Source organism: Taudactylus pleione, unplaced genomic scaffold, assembly GCF_031769625.1.
Source record: "Taudactylus pleione unplaced genomic scaffold, aTauple2 ptg000012l, whole genome shotgun sequence".
NCBI classification, from domain to species: Eukaryota; Metazoa; Chordata; class Amphibia; order Anura; family Myobatrachidae; genus Taudactylus; species Taudactylus pleione.
This window is the reverse complement of record NW_028284415.1, coordinates 4,305,010-4,332,531: the sequence shown is the minus strand read 5'-3', so window position 1 is coordinate 4,332,531 and position 27,522 is coordinate 4,305,010. Positions and strand designations below refer to the sequence as shown.

The 27,522-nt window shown below is 48.6% G+C and overlaps 1 protein-coding gene across 1 annotated transcript in view; it reads left to right on the top strand.

Annotated features, from left to right (window-relative positions):
- The window catches only part of TRIM25 (tripartite motif containing 25), a 97,249-nt gene that overhangs the window by 46,693 nt on the left and 23,034 nt on the right, over window positions 1–27,522 (top strand). The window contains exons 5-7 of the mRNA XM_088468550.1: window positions 577–654; window positions 2,693–2,758; window positions 3,785–3,838. Of these exons, the coding sequence (XP_088324676.1) occupies window positions 577–654; window positions 2,693–2,758; window positions 3,785–3,838 (198 nt within the window). The remainder of the gene's footprint in view (window positions 1–576; window positions 655–2,692; window positions 2,759–3,784; window positions 3,839–27,522) is intronic.

Sequence of the window (27,522 nt, the reverse complement as noted above, 5' to 3'; positions counted from 1 at the left end):
AGGTAGGTATTTCCTCTGTCCCCAAAGCAATAGGTCACCCAGATATCCTTTTCACCAACGCGTTTCAAGTCCCATATATGAGTCTTTTTCAAGGTGTATGTGATGTCAGACGACCGCTCGGACACTTCCTGTACAGACCTCGGGAGGGGGGAGCGACATGACCCCCGGCCAGCAGGGCCCCCGCCCAGATGGCAGTGATGGTTGTTCAGTGTGTATGAACAACCATCATCTGCAGATATCTTTCAGGTGTGTACCCAGCATTAGCCAATTTCTGCCATCCAGCTACATCTACTACATTATATTATATTAATGATAGTTCTATTTAATTGTCTCAGGATTATGTTTTTTAAGAGCAACTAGACCTAGAAATATCCCTTTTATTGTGCTATGGCTGTAATAGAGAGAGAGGCTGCTGTCTCAATGTTTCAGAAAATGTCACAATTTACATACAGGATGCTGTCATATTCCTGTGACCATTTGTGATGAATCCCTAGTCTGACTTCAGTGAATAAGCATGCGTCTGTATTGTCCTCAAAGAAAGGTAAAATCATTTATTCTCTGCCTGTTTTGATATAGGGGAAACACCAGAATCAAAAACGTTAAAGGCTACACCAATAAAGAAAATGCATGGGGCAGAACCAGTGGTGGCAACAGGTAGGAAAAAGATAAAATATAGTCAAATCAATGGCTAATTTTCCACCAGATTGTAGTTGTTCCTTATACACTGGGTGCCCACAGGAGGGTTAGACAATGGCATAATCTCCATACACAATTAGACTATTACCATAGATATTAAGATGAATCCCCTTTTTCTCTCTCTCTCCGCTTTGAAGGATGACTAAAACTAACAGTTTGCTTCACAGTCATGTAAAAAATAACCTACACCTCCTTTTAAATCTGTCTTTTTACAGGGAGAAGGGAAATATGTGACAGGGGGTCCTGGGTGGATACAATTTGTTCGGATTTTGAAATGTTGAGTTTAAGAAAGTGCTGGGACATCCTGGAGGAGATGGCAAAAAGACAGATATGAGAGAGGACCGTGTGAGAGCGTGTGTTCTCATTATAGATGTGATATTGGAGGCTGAAGGAGCTAATGAGAACAAGTGAGGAGGTGTAGAGGGAGAAGATGAGGGGGCCAAGAATAGTTCCTTAGAAACACTGTCATATAAAGGGAGGGTGGGGCAGGTGATGTTAGAGGCAGATAAGGAGTTGTTAGAGAAGCTGAATGTCAACCATGAGAGGATAAGGTCCCAGAGTTTGAACGAGTGGAGTGTTTGCAGTAGGAGAGGGTTGTCCACAGTATAAAAATCAGCAGACAGGTCAAGAAGTATAAGAAGGCTTAAATGCCCCTTGGATTTTGGAGGTGAGGAGTCGTTAGTGACATTAGTGAGGGCAGATTCTGTGGAGTTGAGGGAAATGAAAGCTTGACTGGAGTGGGCTCAGAAGACCTGAAGAAAGTGGAAGGAGAGGAAAGTGGTCAGGGAGTATAGGAGACCAGAGGGATTGGGTTTGATGGGGCAGGTGGAAGAGAGGAGAGGGCAAGAGAAGGGGATAGACTTCATTTCCAGTAGCGGGGGTAAAAAGAGGACAGAATGGACAGGCAGTTGGAGACAGGTAGGGATGAGACAGGAGGAGACCAAAGGAGGAGAAATCCTGATAATTAGAATCCTTTTTGAATTTAAAATTGGTGGCAAAGGTGGAGAGGAGGCAGAGAAAGTAGCAAAACATATCAGGAATTGGAAGACTGGGAGGAAATGAGACTTGAATTAAGATTTGGTTGGAGAGAGAGTGTGGGGCTGTTTGAGGAAAGGATGATTTGGAAGTGGAGGAAGTCAGCGTGAGCGTGACTTCCTTGAGTGGCGCTCATCTCATTTTTGATCTACAGAGAGAGAGAGAGAGTGTAACAGCTGGGGAAATGGAGTCCAGTGCATAAGTAAGGGGGAGTTATATAGGAAAAAGCCTTGTAAAGAGAGCTTAAGAATAGGGCTGGGTACAGGGTGCTGAGGTTGTATTTGTTGAGCATGAGGGAAGGGAGAGTTGGTGTAGTCAGATGTCACAGCAGTGGGAGAATAATAGATCGAGAGGGTGTGACTGGAATGGGAGGGCAACAGAAGTGGTGTCGGACAGGGAGAGACAGGTTTCGGTGACATCAGGGAGGCTGAGGATGTTGGAGATGAAGTAGTCATGAATGGGGGCTAGTTTATTACATAAATTATAAGTAAATACAGTAGAAACACAGTGCTGGAAGCTAGCCTACTTCTATCACCATAACCAGACCATGCTGCTGATGGTAGAAGTTTTTCTCCAGTGTGGCTCCCTTCCCTACTCCAGTGGGACTCCCTTACTGCAATTCTTTTCTCTGTCGTTATACTGCCTCCATGCACAGTCATCAACCATTAGCCTTCATAAACCCACAATCCTTTGGCTGTATCGTAAGATTCAGGCACTGGCTCAATTCTGGTGAATGTAGCCATATTTTTAAAGTAGCAGTCATTTAAAAGGCTGGTTTTGCCTTTTAAATAATTGCCATTTTAAGAATACAGGCAGACTCGGCGTAATTGAGCCAGTGCATACATCTAGCAGGCTATTACATAAGCCCCATAGTATAGAAATACTTACATTGCAGTCTGTTAGAGCACACACAATTATTGTCAGTGCTTCATACATTTAATTGAGTTTCCTCACCATACAGATGAGTTCGGCAAGTCAAAACCTCCTCCTCTTTTGAAAACTCCTTTCGAAAAGCAACGCAAACCAAGTAAGTGGAGGTGAAACTGTATACTGTGTCTGTAGTCCTCACACTTGGGGCTCAATTAATATGCACACATTTGCAGTGAGGAGGGTGTGTATGTGTATTTTTCCAATTTGGGGAAGGGGGTGCTGAGATGGAGAGGAGTGTGTCTGGGGATTTAGGGGAATTGGGTTTAATGTTTTAAAATGTTGTCATTTAATTGGTTTGTTCAGTTTAGAACGACGTCTTACCTTTCTTTATACAGAATTGTACCTATACTGATGCTTCTGGTACAAGGAGAAGGATTAGAGAGCTTTGCTCACAATTAGGGCTATATTATCAGCTGCCATAGGTATTACTCGTAAATGCACCCTAAAGTCATAGCTCTACACCCCAAATACTCAAACAACTTTTTTATTATATTTATTATGGTTCATAAAGAGCAAGTAACAGAAAATTAAATGGCAAAATAACTTAACATAAAACTATTTATTTTGGCCTTGAAAAGGGGTTGGGTACAGGATGTCGGCGCTCTGGATCTCGGTGGTCAAAATCCTGATGCCGGCATCCCAACAGGGTTAGGATACCGACACCAGACGGTAAGTATCCTAACCCTAGCCCTCCTTCCCTGCACCCTTAAACCAACCTCCCCCCTAGTGCCTAAACCTAACCCCTCCCCCTAGTGCCTAACCCTCCCTCTAACCCCTCTGCTTTTACCGTTGGAATGCTGGTGGTCGGGGTGCCGGGATTCTGACTGGTGTCGAGATTCCAGGGCCGGCATCCCGGCAGCCGGGATTTCAACTACCTCCCTTGACGAGAGAGGCCATGATGCCAAGATGAGCAATATAATAAGGGGCTATCTTAACGACGCCTCCTAAGATTAGTCCACCATGTTAAAAGGTCCTTGTTACTCCTCCTGTGACAATGGCTACTCCCACCAAAGCACTTCATCAATGGAATCCTTGTAAGGGGTTTGTCCAAAGTGGACACACCCTTTAAGTATAACCTAAAGATTAATTTGCTTTTTGGTTCAATTGTGACATTGTATTTCAGATAAACCTAAAATGAGTACACCAACGAATGATCCAGACGTAGCCCCACCTGACGGTAAGTGCATGATTCTTGATAAAAGTTTGCCTTGCCTTTGTCCATCTTTTTGTGTGTTTTTGTCCTGCGTTATTTGGTACCAGCATAATTGTCGGAATACGCGGCATTTCTGGCTTACTCTTGCACCTGCTAATACAGACAGAAGAGAATGACCTAGTGTAAGTCAGATTGCATTTATCAATATGCCTAATAGTAATGATCCTGTCAATTTCAGTTAGACTAGTCTTAGGCATAGCACATGTGTAGGGGCCACATGCGACAATATCGGACCAATTGCCAATATCACTGGCAATGTTACAGCGTGTGGAGATCATATTTCATGATCTATCGAGATGTTATAGAGTCATGCCACAATTATTTCTACTGTCATTTTTTTTAAGTCGCCCTGTTGATTAGGTGCATAGCTCCTTAGACTACAAAGCTACAGATCACAAGTACGGTTCTATACATGCTACAAATGAATCTTCTAAAAGTAGCATGGTAATAGAACACGTATTAGTTCTAGAAAAAAAGAAAAATGGCAAATAAACATTTAATAAGGGTGTTCCAAATTGGCAGCTCCTGCTTGGGGCATATTCATTTAGTTGTGGGGTTTATCCTGTGGCTAATTGACAACCCAGACCTATTCAATTAGCTCCTGCATCCTCTCATGTAACTCTGACTTTTCCTCACATCCTCAGGAGCGGCCTCTGGGGTTTCATGCACAGGGAAACCTATAGATTCCAGAATTTTATGCAGAATCTATGGGTTACTGCGTGTTACCCCAGGGTTTACCATGCTGAGAAAATGTAGAATAATTGAATAGCTCCAGGCGTATAACCCATAGATTGTCCTTGTGCAGTAATGCCCGCACCTAACTGAATATGCCCCTTCGACCTCAGACTATGGGTGGAATGCATGACGCATCGCATTCGGGATGTGATGCATCCCGCCACCCTTTGCATGCATGTTGGCATTAGTTACACTGGTATGCATGAAGAAGATAACAAAGGACAGCTCTCTCAGTAAGAGCTGTCGTTTGCAAATGAGGGATTTCAGGTTCTATGACCCAGAAGCCCCTTGGGGCGTCCTTCTGCGCATGCGCTGTGGGGGGGAGCAGGGAGGGATCCCTTTAACAGTACTCTCCCAATAGAAGCCCATAGGTTTCTATAGGGTAACGCCATCGCGAGATGGCATTACCCACCGCAACCAAGCCCTGGAGTGCTTCGCATTCCGGGGCATGGTAAATATGAGAAATGCAGTCAAACTTGCATTTTGGCGGTTTGACCGCATCTCTCCCTTTGCTGTATCCCACTCTAAAACCTCAATTTAGCAAAAACAAGTGCATACTGAAAAGTTGAGGTAAAATACTGAGTGCTAGACAGACATGTATATACAGGTGATCTCCCCAGGAGATAGGAAATCAAAGTCCCAATCAAAAAATTGTCAAATGTCATTCTTGTTCACTTCAAGCAAATGTGAAAGCCTGCAAAGGCTTATAGATCTGGTATAGCTTGGAATGATACGGTCTTTTGTAATGGAGCATATTAAAATTCAGGGGATTATAGGTGCTTACACACTGGGCGATGTGCTCACGATCCAACATCGTGTATGATTTCCCTTGAACTCTCCCCTGGCAGTCCTGCACATGATTTGGTGTAAAGTATCCAATGTGACAAACGATCTATCGTGCACCCTTAACTTTTTCCAGTGCATCATGTCCCAGATTGGCAAATCTGCCCTACAGCACGGCAGATCTGAAGATGCGATATACGACCTGCGGGGACGCGCATCAGCATCGTGATCGTGAGTGGACACTCACGATTTGGGCATATTTTACACGACTTGTCCTCACGATGCGTCGGAATCGGGCAAATTGTGTAGAATATCGCTAAGTATGTAGGGTACCATAACAGATCTTGGCAAATGAGGCAGTGAGGTAATTATGCACCAATATTGATAATAAAAAAAAAATGACAACTGAAGTAATAGCTGGCCTTGGTTATCTTTTATATTTGTAAATCTACAACAATTTACACAGTGCTGTACTTGGTTGAAACATGACTGAAAAAAAAACAACATTAATCATGCGAAACAGAAGGCGAAGATAGTCCTGTCCAAACCAGTTTATAATCTAAAAGGTGTGGGCATCACTTGATACATAAGGTAGCAGAATATTTTTAGGGATACATGCTCGGGAGTAGCGGCAATATGCTAGTTCCTGGCCTGCAGGCAGGCCATTATCATAGGTACAACGCTAGTTCCTGGCTCTGGACCATTGAAGCATTGTGGGTACCGTCTGGCTCTGGGAAGCTTACAATTACAGGCTTTGTGCTATTTTCTGGCTCAAGGTAGTTGGTGATAACAGGCACTTCCTTTAAATCCTCTTACTTTACCTAAAAGAATTGAGAATGGGGCACAGCACTAGCTAGAAAGTATTAGGCAAGATCTTTGTTTTTACTCCTTTACCTCATACATTTATTTGGGGAGTTTGACAACCAGGGATTGAAATGAATATTAAGGAGTGTTTATGGTGTACTGAAGGAAAAAACACTTAGGGCTAAATGTAATAGGGTGAGAATTTTGAAAATGTGAGAGTTTAGCAGTCAACTCTCACATAGTTTGAGTTTTATCTTCAAAATGGGAAAACATCTGACTGAGAGTTTAAAGGGTCTATTTACTAAGCAGTGTTAGGAGACAGAGTGAAAAGTGATAAGGTGCCAGCCAATCAGCTCCTAACTGCCATCTCACAGGCTGTGTTTGAAAAATGACAGTTGGGAGCTGATTGGCTGGCACCTTATCACGTTTCTCTCTGTCTCCTAACACTGCTTAGTAAATAGACCCCTTAAGGAGAAAAATCTACTCCAAATCTCATATAGGGGCCCATTTATCAAAGTTAATTTGAGGTAAATTCCCCGAAAACACTTGTTTTCGGGGGCTTACCTCAAATATTAAGTATCCACCGGATGTATGAAAGAGGTACCGCAATCCTTCCATTACCGCCCGCAGCCAATATCCCCCATAGGTTTCTATGGGGGATGCGATGCTGCCAAATGTATCAATATCGGGAATGCGAAGCATTCCCGATATTGGCCCCAGCAGCTAACGCTATCTGAAGATAACGTTAGCCGCTGTAGCCTATGGGGACTTACCGCATTTCAGCCGGCGGAGGGATCTCCCAGATCCCTCCGCCGTCAGTGGGCGCCGCTCATGTGCAGTCCGCGGGATTGCGCATGCGCAGCAGTCCCGCATGCACTCCGGCCACATCGCAGGGACAGGCTCTTTTCGGAGACCGTCTCCCTGCATGTGCCGGTACATACATTCAGCCGATAGGATCGCATTTTGCAATGCAATCATGGGCGGTACTGGATGCCCTGATCGCATTGCAAAATGCGATCATTAATAAATGGGCCCCTTAACTACTTGAGATTGATGTCATCAGGCATCTCCTACCTCTTGCCTATTTTTAAAGGGACCTTCTGCATTTTTACCTTTGCTAGGTTATTGTGTTTGACACTTCCTTACTGTGACTCTTGACCTACTGTGTACCAACTCTGCTATCTGTGCTAATTATGTTTTGGATTAACCTTTTGATTCCCTGATTACCATATTTGATTGCATGTGTACCGACCATCTGATGACTTTTGACAATGACACCAGATTAATCTTTTGGCACCTTGTCTACTACTGGCATTTGCATGTGCACCGAACCACTGCTTGACTCTGACTAAAGCTCTGTATTTCTACTTCAGGGTCCATAGGGGGTCCACAGGGTTGACCTTGGGGTATAGGTTGGGAACCAAATCCGGGCACCACGCAGTTAAAGCTTTTAGCTCCCAGGATGCACTGGGTCCACTCTCCCTATAACCCCACCCCCAAGCCAGAGGCACCTCAGTTTAAGTTGGTGCCCGGCCGGAGTCGGGTCACCGTTAGCGCAGGGGGAGCTGATTAGCAGCCCCTAAGCTTATTTTATTTTTTTAGGGACAAAGTTTTTTCCATGGACTTTGGACTCTTCAGAGCGGCAGCGTCGGACTGTCCATAGGACGTCTAAGCTGCCGCTCCGTCACCCCGCTGGCGCTGAGACGCCAGTACAGATCTGGGGATCTCAGCGGGACCCCAGAGTCTGTACTAGCCGGACTCTGTGGGCGCCCAGGACTGCTGCCGGATCCACGGGGAGCAGGTAAGGTCGCGGATCACCGCTTGCGGTGATCCGCGCATTTCAAATGCAGTCCTGTGCCTCCGGTCTCAGGGGACAGACCGGAGGCGCCGGCAGTGGCGGCGGGCCCCCCATACCCCGTGTGTCCACTAGACCACCAGGGACTTAACGATCGGTGCAGGGAGCCGGCGTCCCGGGGGTTAATAGCCGGCCAGGGGAGGCAGCCTTCCCTGTTACAGCGGCTCCTCCCCTCAGCTCAGCGCGCCTTTCAGTATCCATAGTCTGGCGTCGCTGAGCTGCTTCCTCCGCGGGCCACGCTTCTTCTGAGGTCTCCAGCGGCCATTTTATCTCTGTGGTGCAGCAGAAATCTCTCAGGATGGCAGTGAGTCCAGTCCCCCTGCGTACCTCACCATCAGGTCAGTGTACACAGCACTGTAGCCTTCCCAGACACTGAATCTGGGCAGTTGAATGCAGTGTAATAGTGCAGTATATTATATGACATGTTTATGTATATATGTATATATCTGCATTGTATGTGACTTATGCTAGTGCTGACTGTACTTTATTCTCTCACCTGTCAGTGTATATCTATCCCTTTTCTTTATCTGCCCTAATACAGCTGTACTTAGGGTGGTTCTGAGACCTCACATTTATATACTTGTTAATATTTGTGTGGTTTGTCACATACTGTTGCGTGCTGCACGTTGCCATATTTTAGATGGAACTGTGTGTTGCATACGCTGAAAATGGGTCCCTGCAGCTAATTTTTGGCATCAGTCAGGACCAGTATAGCGCTGCTTAATATTTCCGCCAAGATTGGTCAGATATGTCTGACCAGGAGATAGAGCGTTATACTGCACCCATTTTTACTATCCTGCAAGTCATGTGCTGCAGGTGTTAGTGCGGAGGATTTGACTCATAAAGGGTTCTGTATGTGGCGTCATCTGGTGCTGGCCTCTTTCACGACCCCCTTGGGCGGTTTGTTTTCTCGGGATCCTCTCAATTGCGGATCGCCGGGCGGGCCCCATTGTTGTACCTCACTTGGGGTTACTTCACCATACTGCCCTTTTCCTCTCAGGGTATCTCGCAGCTTCTTGCACTCTTCCCCTGTGACACAGACTACCGCTCCCTGCAGGGGTTTTTCGCAGTATATGAATTCCCCCTGGTGCCACAATAGTCTGTCATTCCCCTTGCAGGGATTACCACAACAGCCACCCTGGGTGGATGTCGTTTTCTACGAAACGCTAATTGGCGTGGTTGACGCCCTGTGGTTACTTCCCAGTTGGCTCTGCCGTGAACTGGGTACTGTTCGGGGCTCTTTCCCTCTTACACGGGGGGAAGCCTATTTCAGGTATTATTATCCCTGCTTTAGGGCTGGTAGCAGGTCCATTCTGGTTAGAGTGAATGTTGACCTGCACCTGTATCATACACCCTCAGTATTGCGTGCCTTCGGGTTCCCTGTTGCTGACTAGCGGGTGGATCGCATAGCGGGACTCTGGCTGTTGCCAGATAGGAGGTGTTACAACAGTGTTTGGCCTCCTGTCCCAAATTCCCTGAGGGTCATCACGAGCCCCTCCTGGGGGGGATGGGCGTGTTACTCGTCTGATTACAGACGTTACTACGCCTCCCATTCCTGCGTGGTCGGATTCTTCGGATCCGTAGGTGGTAACTCTGCCTGAAATCAGTATACTTGCTTTCAGGAGTTGTTACCCATCCTACCATGGCTATAGCATGGTTGGTTAATACTATTGCATATTGGGTTGATGCATTTGTAACGTTTTTTCCCCTCCAACACGTCGGGGGTTCACATGTATTTGGTCGCTCACGTAATATATGCTGTTGTCATAGGTGGAAATGCCTATATTGGATACCAGTCTCCTAACTTTCAGAGTTCCGGCTGCGACTGTATCCTCCGTAATACCCTATGGCTGCGCTCTGGGAATGCAGAGGTGCAGATACCATCTTTAGGGTTGATATTGTTTGGTCCTGACCTTGACAAGATTGTAGTAACATTGGCAGTATTACTAACGACAAGTTTACCGCTTTCAGCTATGCCCACTACAAGGCCTCAGACTAAGTCTGTTAAGTCTTTTTTGTCCTCTGGGTCAGCCTAAAGGTCTGTTTCTTCGTAGACTGTCGGCATCTACAAGGGCCGACATATCCAGTACCGAGCAGGCCTGGACTGCCAGCCGATCCTGCTTCTGAACCTACGGATATCTCTTCAGCCTGACGGGACAGGCCTACAACTGGGAGATACCGATTTTCTCAGTTCGCCCGGTATTAGTGTCAAGTTGCCGCGGCTACGTGGGTAGGAGGGTACGCCCTCTTTACAAGGGCCTTACAGATCCAGAAAGCTATGCAGTTGTTGCGGTAAGCGGAGCTAATTAGGCCATCCCCACTATCTCAGTGAGGGACTGGTTGTTCTGCTTTCTTTCTGGTGCGGTGGCTGAATGGTCCTCTTTGGCCTATTCTCTGTCTCAATTCCCTGAACCAGTTCCTAAAGCTACCTGGGCTCAGGAGGAAATCCCTATGCTCCATCATACGATGTTTGGAACCTGGGGACTTTATGGTATCACTGGATATACAGGACGCGTGCCTACGGGTACTTACAGAGACCTTTCCTCAGCATGGGCTGAGGTTTGCTGTATCACAGCAACACTTACAATTTTTCGGGCTCTGCCTGTTGGGACTGTCCTCAGCCCCACAGGGGTTTACCAGCGTTTTGGATTTTCTGACAGTTCTTCTGTTCAGTATATCCCAATGCTCCTGTACCTGGACGGCCTCCTGCTCTTAGCGGGATCACCGGGGTACTTTACGGCCAGGTCAGGATGACTGTGGCTTCTTCAGGGTGCAGACGTTTAATCAACGGGGAAAAAGTCCTCCCTGCATCCCTCTCTGGGTATTCTTCATCTAGGATCCCTGCTGGATTCTCAGAATCTGAGAATTCTTCTGGCGTAAGACGGAATCTCCTCTCTTCCATTAGGAGTACATGGTTGTCTGCGCAGTCGACAGATGTCTTTACACTCTGGGATGCATGGTGGAATGGGCTCAGTTCCATTCCAGGCCTTTCCATAATTGGCTCATCTCCAGATGGAATGAGTTTTTTCTGTCGGATAACTGTTCAAACGATGATGCTCTCTCCGGAGGCAAGTCGGTCCCTGTCCGGGTGGCTATGGCCATCTCGTCCAGGGTTTTCTTTGCTATGGACAGTGTCTGGATCGAATCCTTTTCAGTGCAGTTGGACGTCTGTCGATTCCACCCTGTCAATTAACTTACTCTGGCATAACTCTTGTTTCCCGGTGAACCTGAAAAGGTTCAGTCCGACAGGGTCAGGACAGTGGCTTCCTTTTTAGCAACACTGTTCGTTGGGTGGCAATGACAGGTATGTCACATATTCGGACATAGTCCGAGGGTCTCCTCCCGACCATCTCGGCAGCGTTCATTTCAGGAGCTCTCCATTGGGAAGCGGGAGTCCTCAGCCGTCACGACGTGCATCCCGGGGACTAGTCTCTTCCCCAAGAGAGGTTTCATCTCCTGGTGAGCAGGGGGGGCCCCCCCTGAGGTGACCCTCATGGCCTTCTGACTTTATCACACTATGGTGTTACAGTTCAGCTTTGGGGATTCTGAAGCAACCTTCAGCGACTCTTTGTCGGTGAAGTGGTCCTTCCACTTTGTGTACCTGTGTTCTCCGGTCTCCCTTCTTCCTCAAGGTCTTTGGAAGTGTTTTCAATCGAGACGGAGATGCTTTCCTGCTGGTGGCTCCTGATTGCCCCAGATGTCAGGGGTACTTGGATCTTCGGAGTCTCTACATCGATACTCCATCCCTGATGCTTCACTGCCCGGACCTGTTGTCTCAGGGTCTTTGGTTTTGCCTTGGACCTGGGTCGTTTGTCTTTGACTGTGTCCTTACAGTGGTCTTACGGCTTCCCTGGCTTTGTCATCGTTGGAATGATTAGAGCACATGGATCAGCTTTTGCTGGGACCTACCACAAACTGTGGCAGCCATAAATCTTATGGTATTGTACCTGTCGATACAATCCTCCGGTGTCCAGGATTTCCAGATATTCTGGCATTCCTTCCGGCTGGCTTGGGTTTCACACTTGGCCTGGTCTTCCTGACAGTGCGGATCTCTACACTGTCAGTATGGTTAAGATATGGAATTGCTCCACTCTGGTATCCAGTTCATCCTTTGGAGTGTTTTCTTGATTATGCCTCCATTTGTCCTCCCTAGGGACTCCTGGGGAGTAAGTAGTGGTTCTTCGTTACCTCCGGGGACAGTCAATGGAACCGCTGGTTGTGATAGCCATTACATGGTCTATTGCTTAGGCTCTCTCTTTCTCTCAGGGTGTTTATATCAACCAGGAGAGTGTCTGAATTGGGAGCGTTCTCATGTGGCTCCCTCTTCTGGAGGGCATCATGTCAGGGTGGGAGTTGCTCTCGCCCTGTGTTGCTTCTTAGTGGTTTTCAGGTTCCATATTATTCTGGAACTTATGGTACGGCCATTCTGTCCCCAGTCCTCTCGGCTGGTGTGGCCTCATTGACTGTGGTCTGGCCTCTTTGGATTTTTGTGATCCGTTCAGGTTCCTTACGGAAATCGGACTCCTTATTGGTGGTCTGAGATTTCTGGTTTTCACAGGAAAGGATGGCCGGCCTATAACCAAATGTTGGCTGGATGGCCTCGTAGGTCTTCCTCAGGGGCCTACCCATGGGTAGGCCTTCCTGTTGTTGATGCTTGTTTTTTCTCGGGCCATGTGTGCGGCTCGCTGTGGCGCCTCGGCTGTTTTACCTTACTAGGTGGCCACGTGGTCTTCTGTCCACACCTTTTTAAGGTTCTAGGCATTGGTTTCCTTTGCCTCTCAGGATGCTTCCTTTTTGGCGACGGATTCTCCTCTCAGCACAGGAGCGTCCCCACCCTTGGTTGAACTGCTTTGGGACATCCCCAAGGTCAACCCTGTGGACCCCCTATGGACCCTGAAGTAGAAAACAAGAGATATGGTAAGAACTTACCTTTGTTATCTCTGTTTCTACGAAGTCCATAGGGTCCACAGGGCGCCCGCCCTGACGCACCTGGCTTCATATGGGCTGTGTGGCTGGTCACCGGTTTTCCGTCTCCCATTTCGGTGAGTATGGTTATTGAGTGTTCCAGTTTTCTCTCTCTTTTTCTCTCCTCCTCCGGCCTTTGGCTACTTACAAACTGAGGTGCCTCTGGCTTGGGGGTGGGGTTATAGGGAGAGTGGACCCAGTGCATCCTGGGAGCTAAAAGCTTTAACTGCGTGGTGCCCGGATTTGGTTCCCAACCTATACCCCAAGGTCAACCCTGTGGACCCTATGGACTTCGTAGAAACAGAGATAACAAAGGTAAGTTCTTACCATATCTCTTGTTTTACCCTGACTTTTTACTACCATGTCTCACTTCCCAGGATATAATACTGATCTGTTCTCGGAGCAAATCTCTGGATTACACCTGTCTCCCGGTCAGCAACAACCACCCATATGTGGTCGCAACTACGGCCAGCCCCCCAGTTCCCATCACACTGGTCTCCAGCCACATTTTACTAACTTACAAGCAATAGGTAACTTAATTGTTGTTGACGTTTCGGTCTACAGAGAAACCTTTCTCAAGACATCCAGCCACCATCAATTGCACAAAGGCAGGGGCAGAAGTATGGGAGACAACGGAGGCGCCTGCTGCTGAGCTCCAGCTTTCAAGGGGCACCTCCTCCATTGTCCACAACATATTCACCCCACCTAGGGCTGTAACTATGTACCCGGAGTTTACCGTCACAGCCGCACAATACATGGCACCCCTTCCCGCCACCTGAGAAGCCACCATACACTAGTTGAGAGCTCCATGTCAGGCCATCAGCTGCCACCTTCGTCTATATATAGCCTGTCTGCAAACAAATTGCTACATTACAGTGTCGGCGGCTGTGACAGGGGGGCACCAAATTATAACTTGACTCTGGGCGCCTGGGATGAATTTACGCCACTGCACAAAGGAAAGTGTGTGTGTGTACATTAGTATATACATACACTCAAGTGCCAAAAGTCATGGGATACTGTAGGTGCCTAGTATCGTGTAGGACCCCCTCCAGTCCGGCGAAGTGCAGCTACTCATAGAACATAGAATTTGACGGCAGATAAGAGCCACTTGGCTCATCTAGTCTGCTGGACATGGCATTGATTCCACAAGTGGACAGAAGACCTCTGAAGAGATGTTGACCCATGCTGTCTGGATAGCTTCCCACAGCTCCCTTATATTTGTAGGTGCAAGATCTTGGGGGTGAATGGACCTCTCCACCATGTCCAATAAATGCTCAGTTGGGTTCATGTCGGGCGAACGTGGCCATTTGTTGGAACTCTCCAGAATGCTCCTCATACCAACTCTGGACAAGTTGGGACTAATGAAATGGTGCATTATCCTGCTGGAATATTCCATCGTTGTGAAGTCCACGAAGGGCTGCAAATGGTCATCAAGCAAAGCAACCTACTGGTTTTTTGGTCAATGACATGTTCAGACGGAACAGTGCACCCAACTGTGCCACCATTATGGAACCACCACCAGCCTGCACAATGCCTTGTGAGATTGCAACTGATGCAGGTCTGGGCATTTCCAAGACATCACAGTACAGTGGCATCACCTACCTCTACCTTTACATACTGCTATCCCATGACTATTGGCACTTCAGTGTACAGTGGCATGCAAAAATATTCAACCCCTGAAAAGTTATCAGATTTATCTACATTACAAAAGACACACAGATTGTTTCAGACAGTATTTCTTAAGGGGCCTATCCATTTGCCGACTTTCTGCACGATGCGACCAAAACCAAGGAGGTTTTGGTCGGAACGTGCAGAAAGTCTGCAAGTGGATAGCCGGCAAGGACCAGCGATGCGAGTGCACGCTGGGTCCTTGCCGACCCCGACTATCGTACATGCCGGTCAACCTGACGACGGTCGTCAGGTTCGGCATGTTAATAGATAGGGAGGTTGGGCTCCTGCACTGAAGATGTTCAGTGAAGACACTGGACGTTCAGACTTTCATGTCGTTAACTGGATAGGCCCCTTTATATTAACCCCATTGCTGCTGAGGGTTTTCTCACCCTTGTGCTGAGATTTTTTATTTTTTAAATCTATTTTATTTTAGTATATAAAAGAGCAAACATTTACAACAATCAACATTCGCTTTCGCCTCTTTCCAGTATGAATTATTTTTTCTTCTTCAGAGTCCATAGTCTCCACAAGGAGAACTTGGGGTGTAGTTGTTGGATCTGGAATCCGGGCACCATGCAGTTAAAGCTTTCAGCTCCCAGGATGCATCGGGACCACCCTATACACCGCCCCCGAGCCAGAGGTACCTCCGTTTCGTTGGTGCCCGGCCGGAGTCGGGTCACCATTACGCGGGGGGCTGCTTAGGCAGGACAGGTAAGGCGCGTTGGCAGTCATACCTCTGGTCTCAGGGGACAGACCGGAGGTGCTGAGTGTAGACGCAGGCTCCAGCCACCGCAATCCACTAGACCACCAGGGTACACATGGTGCGTGAACCAGCGTCCCAGTGGGTAAATAATCGGCAATTGGAGGTCAGCTTCCCCGTTAAAGTGGCCCCTCCCCTCAGGGTGCCATTCCACTGAGGTCTCGCTCCCCTGAGCTGCTCTCCTCTTCCGACCACGCTCCCTCTGAGGTCTGCGGCGGCCATTTTCTCTAAGGTACAGCCACAGCTCTCAGGGATATACAGGGTCCAGTCCCCCTACATACCTCTCCCTGGATTCTGCGTATGTAGCACTATAGTCTACCAGGCACTGAGGGTCTCATTTAGACCTGCGCGCGAGCGCAGGACGCTTGCAAGTGGGTCGATGGTACCCAGATTTGCATGCGCACGACGGAGGCTGCTCCGTCGTGCGCATGCCAGAGACCCGGCGAGCGACGGGGAAGCCGTCGCTCGGGGTCTCGCACCAAAGGGGGCGTGCTGTCGATGGTGATTGACAGCACGCCCCCTTTGGTGGGCGTGCCGGGGGCGTGGCTGTCCAGATAGAGGCGTTCCCATGGGAACGCCTACCGTCTGGGTCCGGCCCCACTGACATCTCTAGTGATATCAGTGGGAGTGATTTTGGCTCTGATAGAGCCAAAATCACTCCAGGGCTTGCAGCAACGAGACCCTACCACAAGGGTCTCGTCGCAAGCCCGTTGGTTGCGATGGTCTTGACCATCGCGACCATCATCATTGACGCTCGCATAAGCTGTGGATGGTCACCCACAGTTATGCGAACGGCCAGGAGGCCGCACCAATTTTTGGTAGGCCGGCCCTGATTCAGAGCGAGCGCTCTGGTCAGAGCGTCCGGCTCTGAATCAGGCCCTGAGTCTGTGTAGTTGATTGTTTTGCCAGTTTGCAGTTATGTTATTTCTGCATTATATGTGACTGATGCTAGCGCTGCCTGTCTGTTTTCTATTCTACTGTCAGCATATATCTTTACCCTTTTTTTTTTTTTTACTTTACCCTAACATACAGGTGTATTCAGGGGTTTTCCTGTACCTCAAATATATAGAACTAAGTATTTGTGAGGTTTGTCACATACAGTTGGTCGCTGCACTGTGCCATATTTGGGCTGCATGCTTCTGCAGCTTACCCAAGCATAAGAAAGGACCAGTATATTGCATTCCTACTAGTATCCTACATTACACGGTGGTTGCATTATACCCAGTGCCATATTGTGTGCCATATTACTCTGCAGCTATGTCTAGCAAAGGCAAGAGTAACATACAGGCAGTGGCGTAACTAGGGTATTTGGAGCCCAGGGCAAATTTGAAAAGGGAGCCCCCCCAACATCCCGATATGTGCGCGCCAGGAGGCCGCTCCAAAAAGGAGCAGGGACGGCCCTGATTCAGAGCGAGCGCTCTGTCAGAGCGTCCGTCTCTGAATCAGGGCCAAAGTTCCCTATTCCTGTGGTTACTTCCTTGAAGGATCCTATGGATAGGAAGGTGAAAGCTTGCCTGAAATCGATATACTGTCTTTCAGGGAATGTTGCCCCTCCAACCATGTCTATTGCATGGGTGGCTAAAACTATAAAGATGTGGGTTGACGCACTTGAAGACTTTTTTCCCTCAGATGCTTCTAGGGATGAGATGTCTTTTGTTGCTCACATTAAAGACGCAGCTTCATATATTGGAGAAGCGACAGTGGATGCCAGTCTCCTAACCTCCAGAGTCTCGGCCACGGCTGTGTCTGCCCACCGTACCCTGTGGCTACGCTCATGGAAGGCAGATGCGGATTCCAAGAAAGGCCTAGAAGGGTTACCCTACAATGGGGAGATCTTGTTTGGCTCAGACCCTGACAAGTTTGTAACCATGTGGGCAGCATCAGAAACTACATTTTTGCCTTCAGCAACTACTTCTATTAGGCCTCGGACTTGCATCATTTTCATCCACGGGGAAAGCCTAAAGGTTAGTTCTTTCCTAGGCAGTCTGGCTTCCACTAGGGCCGCCAAACCCAGGACCAAGCAGACCGGAAACACCAGACGCCCTGCTTCAAACCCCGAGGATAAACCCTCAGCCTGACGGGACAGGCCTCCCTCTGAAATATCCCAGAGTGGGAGGCCAACTTCTTCAGTTTGCCCAATGCAAGTGTCAAACCACCACGGATGCTTGGGTAAGAGAAGTGGTCTCATGGGTATGCTCTCTCATTTCTCAGACGACCTCCCCACCAGTATTTCTACAGACCCTCCTTCAGACCTGAACAAGGCCTTACAATACAGTCCTTGCTGCAAGCAGGGGGCGCCCTCACATCAGCGATATCTCCAGTTTGCTATACAGCAACACTTACATATATTTCACCAGGACAGGGCTGTGCTTCGCAGTCGCTCTGAGTTTCTTCCTAAGGTGGTTTCTCATTTCCATATAAACAGGAAATTATAGTACCGGCCTTTCAGTCACCAGACCTCTCGGCTGGTGAGGCCTCATTGGATGTGGTCCACGCCCTCAGGATTTATGTGGATCGTACCAGTTCCCTTCGGACTTGTTTGTGATCTATGGATTTCACAAAAAGGGATGACCAGCCAATAAACAAACATTGGCCAGATGGCTTCGTATGACTCTCTCAGAGGCTTACATACAGGCAGGCCTGCCTGTTCCGGCTTCTGTTACTGCTCATTCTACTAGGTCTGTGGGCCCCTCGTGAGCAGCTGGCCGTGGCACCTCGGCTGTTCAGCCTTATAAGGCGGCCACGTGGTCTTCCATTCAGATCTTTCTAAGGCTCTATGCATTCGATACCTTTGGGCGCCGGATTCTCCTCTCAGCACAGGAGCGTCCCCACCCTTAAAAGGACTGCTTTGGGACATCCCCAAGGTCTCCCTGTGGAGCCTATGGACCCTGAAGAAGAAAATGAGGGTTATGGTAAGAAATTACCTTTGTTAACTCTCTTACTTCGAAGTCCATAGGGTCCACAGGCACCTGCCCTGAAGCACCTGGCTTCAGATGGGTTTTTGTTTTTGGTCACCGTTTTCCGTCTCCTTCTCTGTGAGAGTGTGATTCTTGTGTGTACCAGTCTTCCTTCTCTCTATCCTCCTCCGGTCTTTGGCTTGTCATGAACCGAGGTGCCTCTGGCTTGGGGGTGGGGTATAGGGAGAGTGGCCCGGTGCATCTTGGGAGCTGAAAGCTTTAACTGCATGGTGCCCGGATTCCAGATCCACCACCTACACCCCAAGGTATTCCTGTGGACCCTATGGATTTCGAAGAAAGAGAGTTAACAAAGGTAAGTTCTTACCATAATTCTCTTTTTTTATGCAGTACCCACACAAATATAAAAAAAAAATTTCTCATAAGACTTTGTATTTTCAGAAACTACCATTCGTCTTTTTTGATATGTTACATTGAGTAATAAAATGTAACCCAAAAGGCCATAAAGTGTGTTTTATTGAAATTTTAAGAAAAGGAACCAAAAGCAAATGTGGTTCTCGTTTCGCCAGTAATCTAACTTTTCAAATAGTAAAAAGCAGGAGTCTATATGTAGGTTTTGACCAAAAAAAAATGCACTTGTGATGAAAATGCATTTTTTTTTTTTTCGCTTTCTCTTTCTACTTCAGGGTCCATAGGGGGTCCACAGGGTTGACCTTGGGTATAGCTGGATCTGGATCCACGGGCACCACGCAGTTAAAGCTTTAGCTGCTCCCAGGATGCACTTGGGTCCGTCCTCCTCTATACCCCGCCCCCGAGCCACAGGCACCTCAGTTTGAGTTGGTGCCCGGCCGGAGTCGGGTCACCTGCGCAGCCCCCAAAAGCTTTTTATTTTTAGAAAAAAAAAAAAAGAGCCTGTTTAGATTTTTTAAACATAGGCTCTCTAGTGTGGCAGCGACGGGCTGTCTATGCAGACGCCCACGCTGCCGCTCTCCTTCCCCGCTGGCGCCGCGATGCCAGTACTGCACTGGGGATCGCGGCGGGAGGCCAGAGTCCGTACTAGCCGGACTCTGGGTACCTCCCTGGACTGCTGCCGGAGTCGCCGGGGAAAAGGTAAGCTGCGAGTCGCCGATTAGCTGCGGCTCGCGGGTATTGCCTGCAAATGCAGTCCTTCGCCCCCGGTCCTAGGGGACAGACCGGGGGCTGCTAGCGGTGGCGGCGGGCTCCCCCTCTGAGGAGGAATACCCCGTGGGACCACTAGACCACCAGGGATATATTGGCAAGCGCCAAGCTGGCAAGCCCTGGGGTTAATAGGCTAGCCAGGGGAGGAAGCCTTCCCTGTCTTGCGGCTCCTCCCCTCAGCGCGCCTTTCAGCACGCAGTCTGGCGTCGCTGAGCTGCAGACTCTTCGGCCACTCCTCCTCTGAGGTCTCTGGTGCCCATTTTCTCTGTGGCAACGCAGATCTCAGGAAGCACGCGGACCGGTCCCCCTGTGTACCTCTCCCCCGATTTAAGGACAGCGTACACAGCACTATAGCCCTCCCAGACACTGAATCTGGGTAGGTTGATTGTAGTGGAAAGGTGCAGTGAGTATATCTTCTCTGCATGGTATGTGACTTTTGCTAGTGCTGCCTGTCTGTGCTTATTTTCCGCTTACTGTCAGCTTATACCTGTCCCTTTACTTCTCCTACAAGCCCTGCAGGTGTGTGGGGGAGGGGCGTTTCTACAGACCTCACCTATATAAATCACGTATTTGTGAGGTTCGTCACATACAGTTGTGTGCTACACAGTGCCATATTATGGGCTGTTGTTCAGCACACCGGTGAGTGCGTTTACTTCTGCCCTGTTGTCAGATATATTTTTGTGTATATAATATATTCTGTCATGTCAGACGAGGAGATTGAGCGCTCAGTGGCTCCGGTGTTGGTCTCCTGCGGACGCTGTTCTGCAGGAGTGGATAGGGAGGATTTGTCACAGGATGGCCTGTGTACTCGGTGCCAGGTGGCTCCTGGCCCATCAAAACCTTCTCTGACGCAGGAACCACCGTGGGCAATGTTTTCTCAAGTGCTGGTGTCTATTGCGGACCGTCTGTCGGTCCCGACTGCTCTCCCTACTAGGGCGTTACCCCAGCCGACCATTCCCCATGTGTCCCGCAGTTATTGCGGAGTCCTCCCGGGTCTCAGTCTGTGGGTCCATATACGGGGTTGCCTATGTATATACAGGCTTCCCCTGTGCCGCAGCAGCCTGTGGTACCTTTTCAGGCCCCTATGGCGACTCCTCCACCCTGGGTGGATGTGCTCTCCAACTCGGTGCAAAATTTGGCGGCCGCATCCTCGGCTTTTCAGTCAATGTTGCAGACTGACATGCCTTCTAGGGTTTCAAAACGCCCACTCATGGCGCGGGTGGCTCAGGTATCGGACTCAGAGGGATCCTCAAATGATGGGGAGGTCCCTGATGACACTGACTCGGACGCCTCAGTCCAGGAAATGGATACCAAGTCGTCCATTAATGTGCGAGCACTGGTTAGGGCTGTGCGAGCCATTCTTCTTATAGAGGATGAGGCACCGGCTCCTAAGTCGAAGTATCCTAGTTTAAAAAAAACTAAGGTGGCTTCTGTGGTGTTTCCCCTGTCGGATCAGTTGACGGATCATATGGCGGTAGCTTGGCAGGCGCCCAGTAAGAGATTCCTTCCTCAGAAGCGGTTGGCTTCTAATTATCCCTTCCCTGAGGCACATTGTAAAAAATGGGAAACTCCACCGGCGGTGGATTCCCATGTCACCCGTTTAACTCGGGGCGCTACCTTACCATTACCGTCTATATCCTCGCTGAAGGATCCCACGGACAGGAAAGTTGAGACTTGCTTAAAGTCTATTTACTCCCTCTCCGGGGCGGTGTCCCGACCGTCCATGGCCATCTCCTGGGTGGCCAAGGCCACTGAGGGGTGGGCCAATGCATTGGAGGATACCTTCCCGGATGACGCTCCGGATGTCCAGAGGGCGTTGCTGGGACAGATGAGGGACGCTGCTTCTTACATTGGGGAAGCCTCTTTAGATGCTAGTATGCTGACTTTGCGGGTATCGGCTGCAGCGGTGTCTGCCCGCTGATCCTTATGGTTGCGGTCCTGGAGAGCGGACTCTGATTCAAAGAAAGGCCTGGAGGCCTTACCTTTCAATGGGGAATTACTATTTGGTCCGGACTTGGACAAAATAGTGGATACCCTGGCTAAATCCAAGGCTGCTTTCCTCAATTCAGCGGCACTGCCTGCTAAGGTTCGGAGTTCGGCTTTTCGTTCCTTTCGGGTTCAGGGTAAGGCAAAATGTCAGTCCTTCCCGAGATAGTCGGCGAGTAAGACTGCCTCTAAACCCAAGAAGCAAGCCTGGAGTGCTCGGCGCCCTTCTTCCAAGCAGGAAGATAAACCTGCGGCCTGATGGGACGGGCCTCCCTCTGGGGGACCTCAGAGTGGGAGGCCGACTTCTTCTATTTGCCCAGTGCTGGCACAATACCACCACGGATGCCTGGGTTCGAGAAGTGGTCTCCCAGGGGTACGCCCTGTCTTTTCGGCACAGACCAACCCACCAGTTTTTCTGCACGAGTCCTTCTTGGGACAAGACCAAGGCGTTACAGATTCAGGAGGCTATAGAGTCCTTGCTGAAAGCAGGGGTCATTGTTCCCGTTCCTCAATCACAACGAGGGACGGGGTACTATTCGTCTCTGTTTCTGGTGCAGAAACCCAATGGTTCTCATCGCCCTATCCTCAACTTGAAGTCTCTGAACAAATTCCTCAGAGTTCCCAAGTTCAGGATGGAAACGTTACGTTCCATCATTCTGGCGATGGAACCTGGGGATTACATGGTGTCCCTGGATATCCAGGATGCCTACCTCCATGTTCCGATAGCACCTTCGCACCAGCGGTTTCTGAGGTTCGCTGTCCTTCAGCAGCATTATCAGTTCAGGGCGCTACCCTTTGGCCTCTCCACAGCACCAAGGGTATTCACGAAGATTATGGCTGTCATGGCCCCACATCTTCGGAACCAGAAGGTACGGCTGCTGCCGTATCTGGACGACCTCCTGTTGCTGGCGAGCTCCCCGGAGGTACTGCTTCAACATCTCCACCTGACGATCGCTTGCCTGCAAGCACGCGGGTGGTTGATAAATTGGAAAAAGTCCTCCCTGATTTCATCACAGCGGATGGTTCATTTGGGAGCCCTGCTGGATTCGCGTCAGCAAACGATCTTCCTGACTCCGGAAAAGGTCGCCTCCCTACAGCTGCGGATACACAGTTGCCTGAGCAGTTGCCACCTGTCGGTCCATTCGGCTATGAGGGTTCTGGGGTCCATGGTGTCGACATTCAGCATGGTGGAATTTGCCCAGTTCCATTCCCGGCCGCTGCAGAGGCTGATTCTATCGGCAGTTACCGGCTCATTGTCTCTCCAGGGTCGTTGGTCTGCGGAAGAAGCACTTCTCCCCATCAACATCCTGGAACTGCAGGCAGTATACTGGGCCCTGCAGTCGTCCGGTCCCGCTCTTCACAGAAGGGCGGTACAGGTGCAGTCCGACAACGCCACCACGGTGGCGAATATCAACCATCAAGGAGGAACTCGCAGTCGGGCAGCGATGTCGGAGGTGTCTCACATCCTGACTTGGGCGGAGTGTCACATTCCAGCGATCTCGGCGGTTTTCATCCCCGGAGTCCTCAATTGGGAAGCGGACTTCCTCAGCCGTCACGACGTGCATCCCGGGGAATGGTCGCTTCACCCAGAGGTGTTTCAGCTACTCGTGTACAGGTGGGGACTGCCGGAGCTGGACTTGATGGCCTCCCGTCACAATCACAAGTTGCCCGTTTACGGGTCAAGGACAAGAGACGCAGGCGCAACTCTGGTGGACGCGCTGTCGGTGAAATGGACGTTTCACCTGGCGTATCTGTTTCCTCCGATATCCCTACTTCCTCGGGTTCTGCGGAAATTCAAGCAGGACGGCGGCACGCTCGTGCTGGTGGCTCCGGCGTGGCCCAGACGTCCTTGGTACTCCGATCTCAGGAGCCTCTCCATCGACGCTCCGTACCTTCTTCCTCAGCGTCGGGACCTGTTGTCTCAAGGGCCCTGCCTTTACCTGGATCTGGGTCGGCTGTCTTTGACGGCGTGGCTCTTGAGACAGCCGTCTTGAGGTCTCGGGGCTTCTCCAGTTCGGTTATTGGTACCATGCTCAGGGCACGCAAGCCTGCTTCAGCACGGATTTATCACAGGGTGTGGCACACTTACTGTCAGTGGTGTGAGTCCAGACATTATGATCCTCAGGTGTTCCGAGTTTCTAGGATCTTGGAATTTCTTCTATCAGGATTGGACATCGGCTTACGCCTTGCATCTCTGAAGGTTCATGTGTCCGCCTTGTTCGTGTGGTTTCAACGGCGGATTGCAATACCTCCGGATGTTCACACCTTTTTCCAAGGTGTTCTCAGGATCCAGCCTCCCTTTGTGGCTCCTTGGGACTTGGCGGTGGTTCTACGGGTCCTGCAGGGTCCTCCGTTTGAGCCTCTTGAGTTGGTGGAGCTCAAGTGGCTGACGTTTAAGACTGTTTTTCTCCTGGCAATTGCTTCGGCCAGGAGGGTGTGTGAATTGGGGGCGCTTTCCTGTCGCCCTCCTTTCCTGATTTTTCACCAGGACAGAGCGGTGCTCCGCACTCGTCCTGAGTTTTTGCCCAAAGTGGTCTCGAAGTTCCACATTAATCAGGAACTTGTTGTGCCAGCTTTTCAGTCCCCTGATCTTTCAGCTGGTGAGACTTCCTTAGATGTGGTCCGGGCGCTTAGAATCTATGTGGTCCGGACTGCTTCAGTTGTTTATCCTCTTTTGTTTGTTGGCAGGCCAACCCCTCTTGTGAAAACCAAAGTTAGCCCGTTGGCTTCGTTCCGTTATTTGTGAGGCTTATGCACAGGAGGGTTTAACTGTGCCAGCCTCTGTTAAGGCTCATTCCACTCGTTCTGTGGGTCCCTCTTGGGCTGCTAGACGTGGCGCCTCTGCTGTTCAGCTGTGTAAGACGGCCACTTGGTATTCAATTCAAACGTTTTTGAGGTTCTATGCGTTTGACACCTTCGCCTTTCAGGATGCATCCTTTGGGCGCCGGGTGCTCCTTTCAGCACAGGAGCGTCCCCGCCCTTAGTTGAACTGCTTTGGGACATCCCCAAGGTCAACCCTGTGGACGCCCTATGGACCCTGAAGTAGAAAACAAGAGATATGGTAAGAACTTACCTTTGTTATCTCTGTTTCTACGAAGTCCTTAGGGTCCACAGGGCGCCCGCCCTGACGCACCTGGCTTCAAATGGGCTGTGTGGCTGGTCACTGGTTTTCCATCTCCCATTTCTGTGAGTATGGTTTCTTGTGTGATCCAGTCTTCCTTCTCTCTGTTTAGTCTCCTCCTCCGGCCTGGGCTGCTTACCAACTGAGGTGCCTGTGGCTCGGGGGCGGAGTATAGAGGAGGACGGACCCAAGTGCATCCTGGGAACAGCTAAAGCTTTAACTGCGTGGTGCCCGTGGATCCAGATCCAGCTATACCCAAGGTCAACCCTGTGGACCCTATGGACTTCGTAGAAACAGAGATAACAAAGGTAAGTTCTTACCATATCTCTTGTTATTTAAATGCTTTCTATGTGTACAAAGAACATGGTGACCTAACAAGGCTAAACTAGACAACCGACCGCATTAAAATGAGGATACATCACTTTTTTTAATTTCACAAGATAGGGAAAATTTTATTTTTTGTGTACGGTTTCTGACATTGTCTGGTTATCAACCAGACCATAACTACTAAGGAGACACATTGTTTGCAAGAGACGAGTCCCCCTCTTTCAAAATAGGTTTCCCTCATTTGTGTGCGAGCCAGTGTGGGGAGATAGGACACAACGTGCCCTTCCCTCATCTAAAGAAAACTATTTATTTGAGTAGTTAATGGCGATATTGTCTCATGATCACTGGACAGTAGCTGCTAAGGGGGGGGGGGTCACAAAATTTAAAAGTGGGGACTTCTCTCTTTCATATGTGAGTGTCTCCGTCTTACAGGTGTAATTACGGGCGTGATTGTGTCCCATCTACCCCACCACCACTGATGTATGGAAAACATCTACTTTCTGTAGCGCAGGGTAATATTGTATGGTGATCTCTAGACAATAGCTACAAGTGGGCCACATAATTTGAAGTGGGGAATCTCTGCTTTGAAATATGGGTGCCCACTCGGTTGCAGCTGTCATTATGGGGGTGATAGCGAATGTAGTGCCCTCTCGCCATATACAGAAATTAACATTGACTAGTGATTACAATAATTTGTAAGCAGATTTCCCCCCATGCCTGGACCACATTATTTTTCTGTAGTGCAGGGGGTTAATATCTGGTGATCAGTGTGAAACAAAACAGGGACTCCCCTCTGTCAAATGAGGTTGCCCCCATCCTTCTAGGGGGTGAGGTTGGGGAAACCCCAGCATTTTTCATTCTTTTTATTTTTTCCCCCTTTACAAAAATGAGTTTTGTGCCAGTTGGTAGGACTGGCAGGGGATAGGTGAAAACTTTTTTTTCTTCTTCTTTCTTTAGCCCCTCACTGCGGAGGACAAATGGTGCTCGATCTCCGCAGTTGCTGAGGGACCCCACAGGAGTTAAACCAGTAGGCTTTTAAAGTGAATTTTTAAACTCCTAATTTATTTGTCTGCAAATTTAAATAAAAATAAAATACAAATTTAAAAATGCTGCTTGCATAAGTATTCAACCCCTTGTACTGTGAAACTTTACAGAAATTAAATATTGCTCTAACAATTTACTTTCAATTAGATTCTACCTGTGAATCATTAAAGGTCAACTTTTATGGATAAAATACCTCCTTAATTCAAGTAATATTGTTCATACTGTGACTCTAAAGAAGCCAACTATCACTTTTAAGAAGATACAGAGTTCAGTGGTAAAGACTGGAGTGAAGGTGCGACAGTCAGCCAGATCAGCTGGCCTGTATGGGAGGGTGGATAGAAGGAATCAATTATTGACGAAAAAAATATTAAAGCAAGTCTGGAGTTTGCCAAATAACATCATAGTAACCCAGCTAAAATGTGGGTCAAGGTTTTATGGTCAGATGAGACAAAAATGGAGCTCTTTGGCCAATGGTCCCAATCCAAAATGCTATGTGTGGTGCAGATCTAACCTTGTCCATTCCTCATTACCCCAACAGTGAAGAATGGAGATGTAAGCATCATGATGTGGGGATTCTTTTTCTTAGCTGGGAATGGACAGAAGGACTGATCAGTAGTGCAAAATACAGAGAGATGCGGCAAGACAACCTGCTTCAATCAGCTAGAAAACTGAAACTTGGGTGAAAGTTCACCTTTCAGCAGGATCATGATCCCAAGGACAAAGCAAAACTGGTGTGGTTGAACAACAAAAAGGTGAATGTTCTAAAATGGTCAAAGTCCAGATCTCAATCCAACTGAGAATCTGTGGCACTACTTACATTACATTCCAATTAAAATTACATTCCACAAGCGTCATCCAACCAACCTGAACAACCTGGAGTATATCTGCAAAGAGTGGACAAAGATCACTCATAAACAGTGCAAACCTGGAAGAAAGTTACCCCAAAAGCTGTTATTATCACAAAAGATCGTCCTACCAAGTAAGTACTAGTTTTCAGGGGTTAAATACTTATGCAAGCATCATTGCTCAGTTTGTCTTTCTTTCAAAATTTGCAGACAAATAATGAATTATGATTTTGAACATTTACTTAAAGAGCCTACTGCTTTGCAATAAAAATACTCCCTGAAACAATCTATGTAAGTGTCATTTGTAATACAGACAAATCCGTTGACTTATCAGGTGGTTGAATTATTTTGCAAGCCACTGTGTACATGCATAGGTATAGATGTGTAAGATATAGATATATATATATGGTAAAAGCAACCAAGCGGTTGCTAGACACTTTGCACAGGCTAAGCATAATATGGCTATGTTACGTTACAGGATGATTTATCAGGTGCCATTTAGAAAGAGATGAGGTGACAGATTCAAACAGTTGTTACAAATAGAGGCCAAGTGGATCTATACACTTGATACAGTCAGTCCTAAAGGATTAAATGAAGCTCTGAGCTTAAGCTGTTTTTTGTAATTTTTTCTTGGATGCATCATCATTGCGCCTTATTC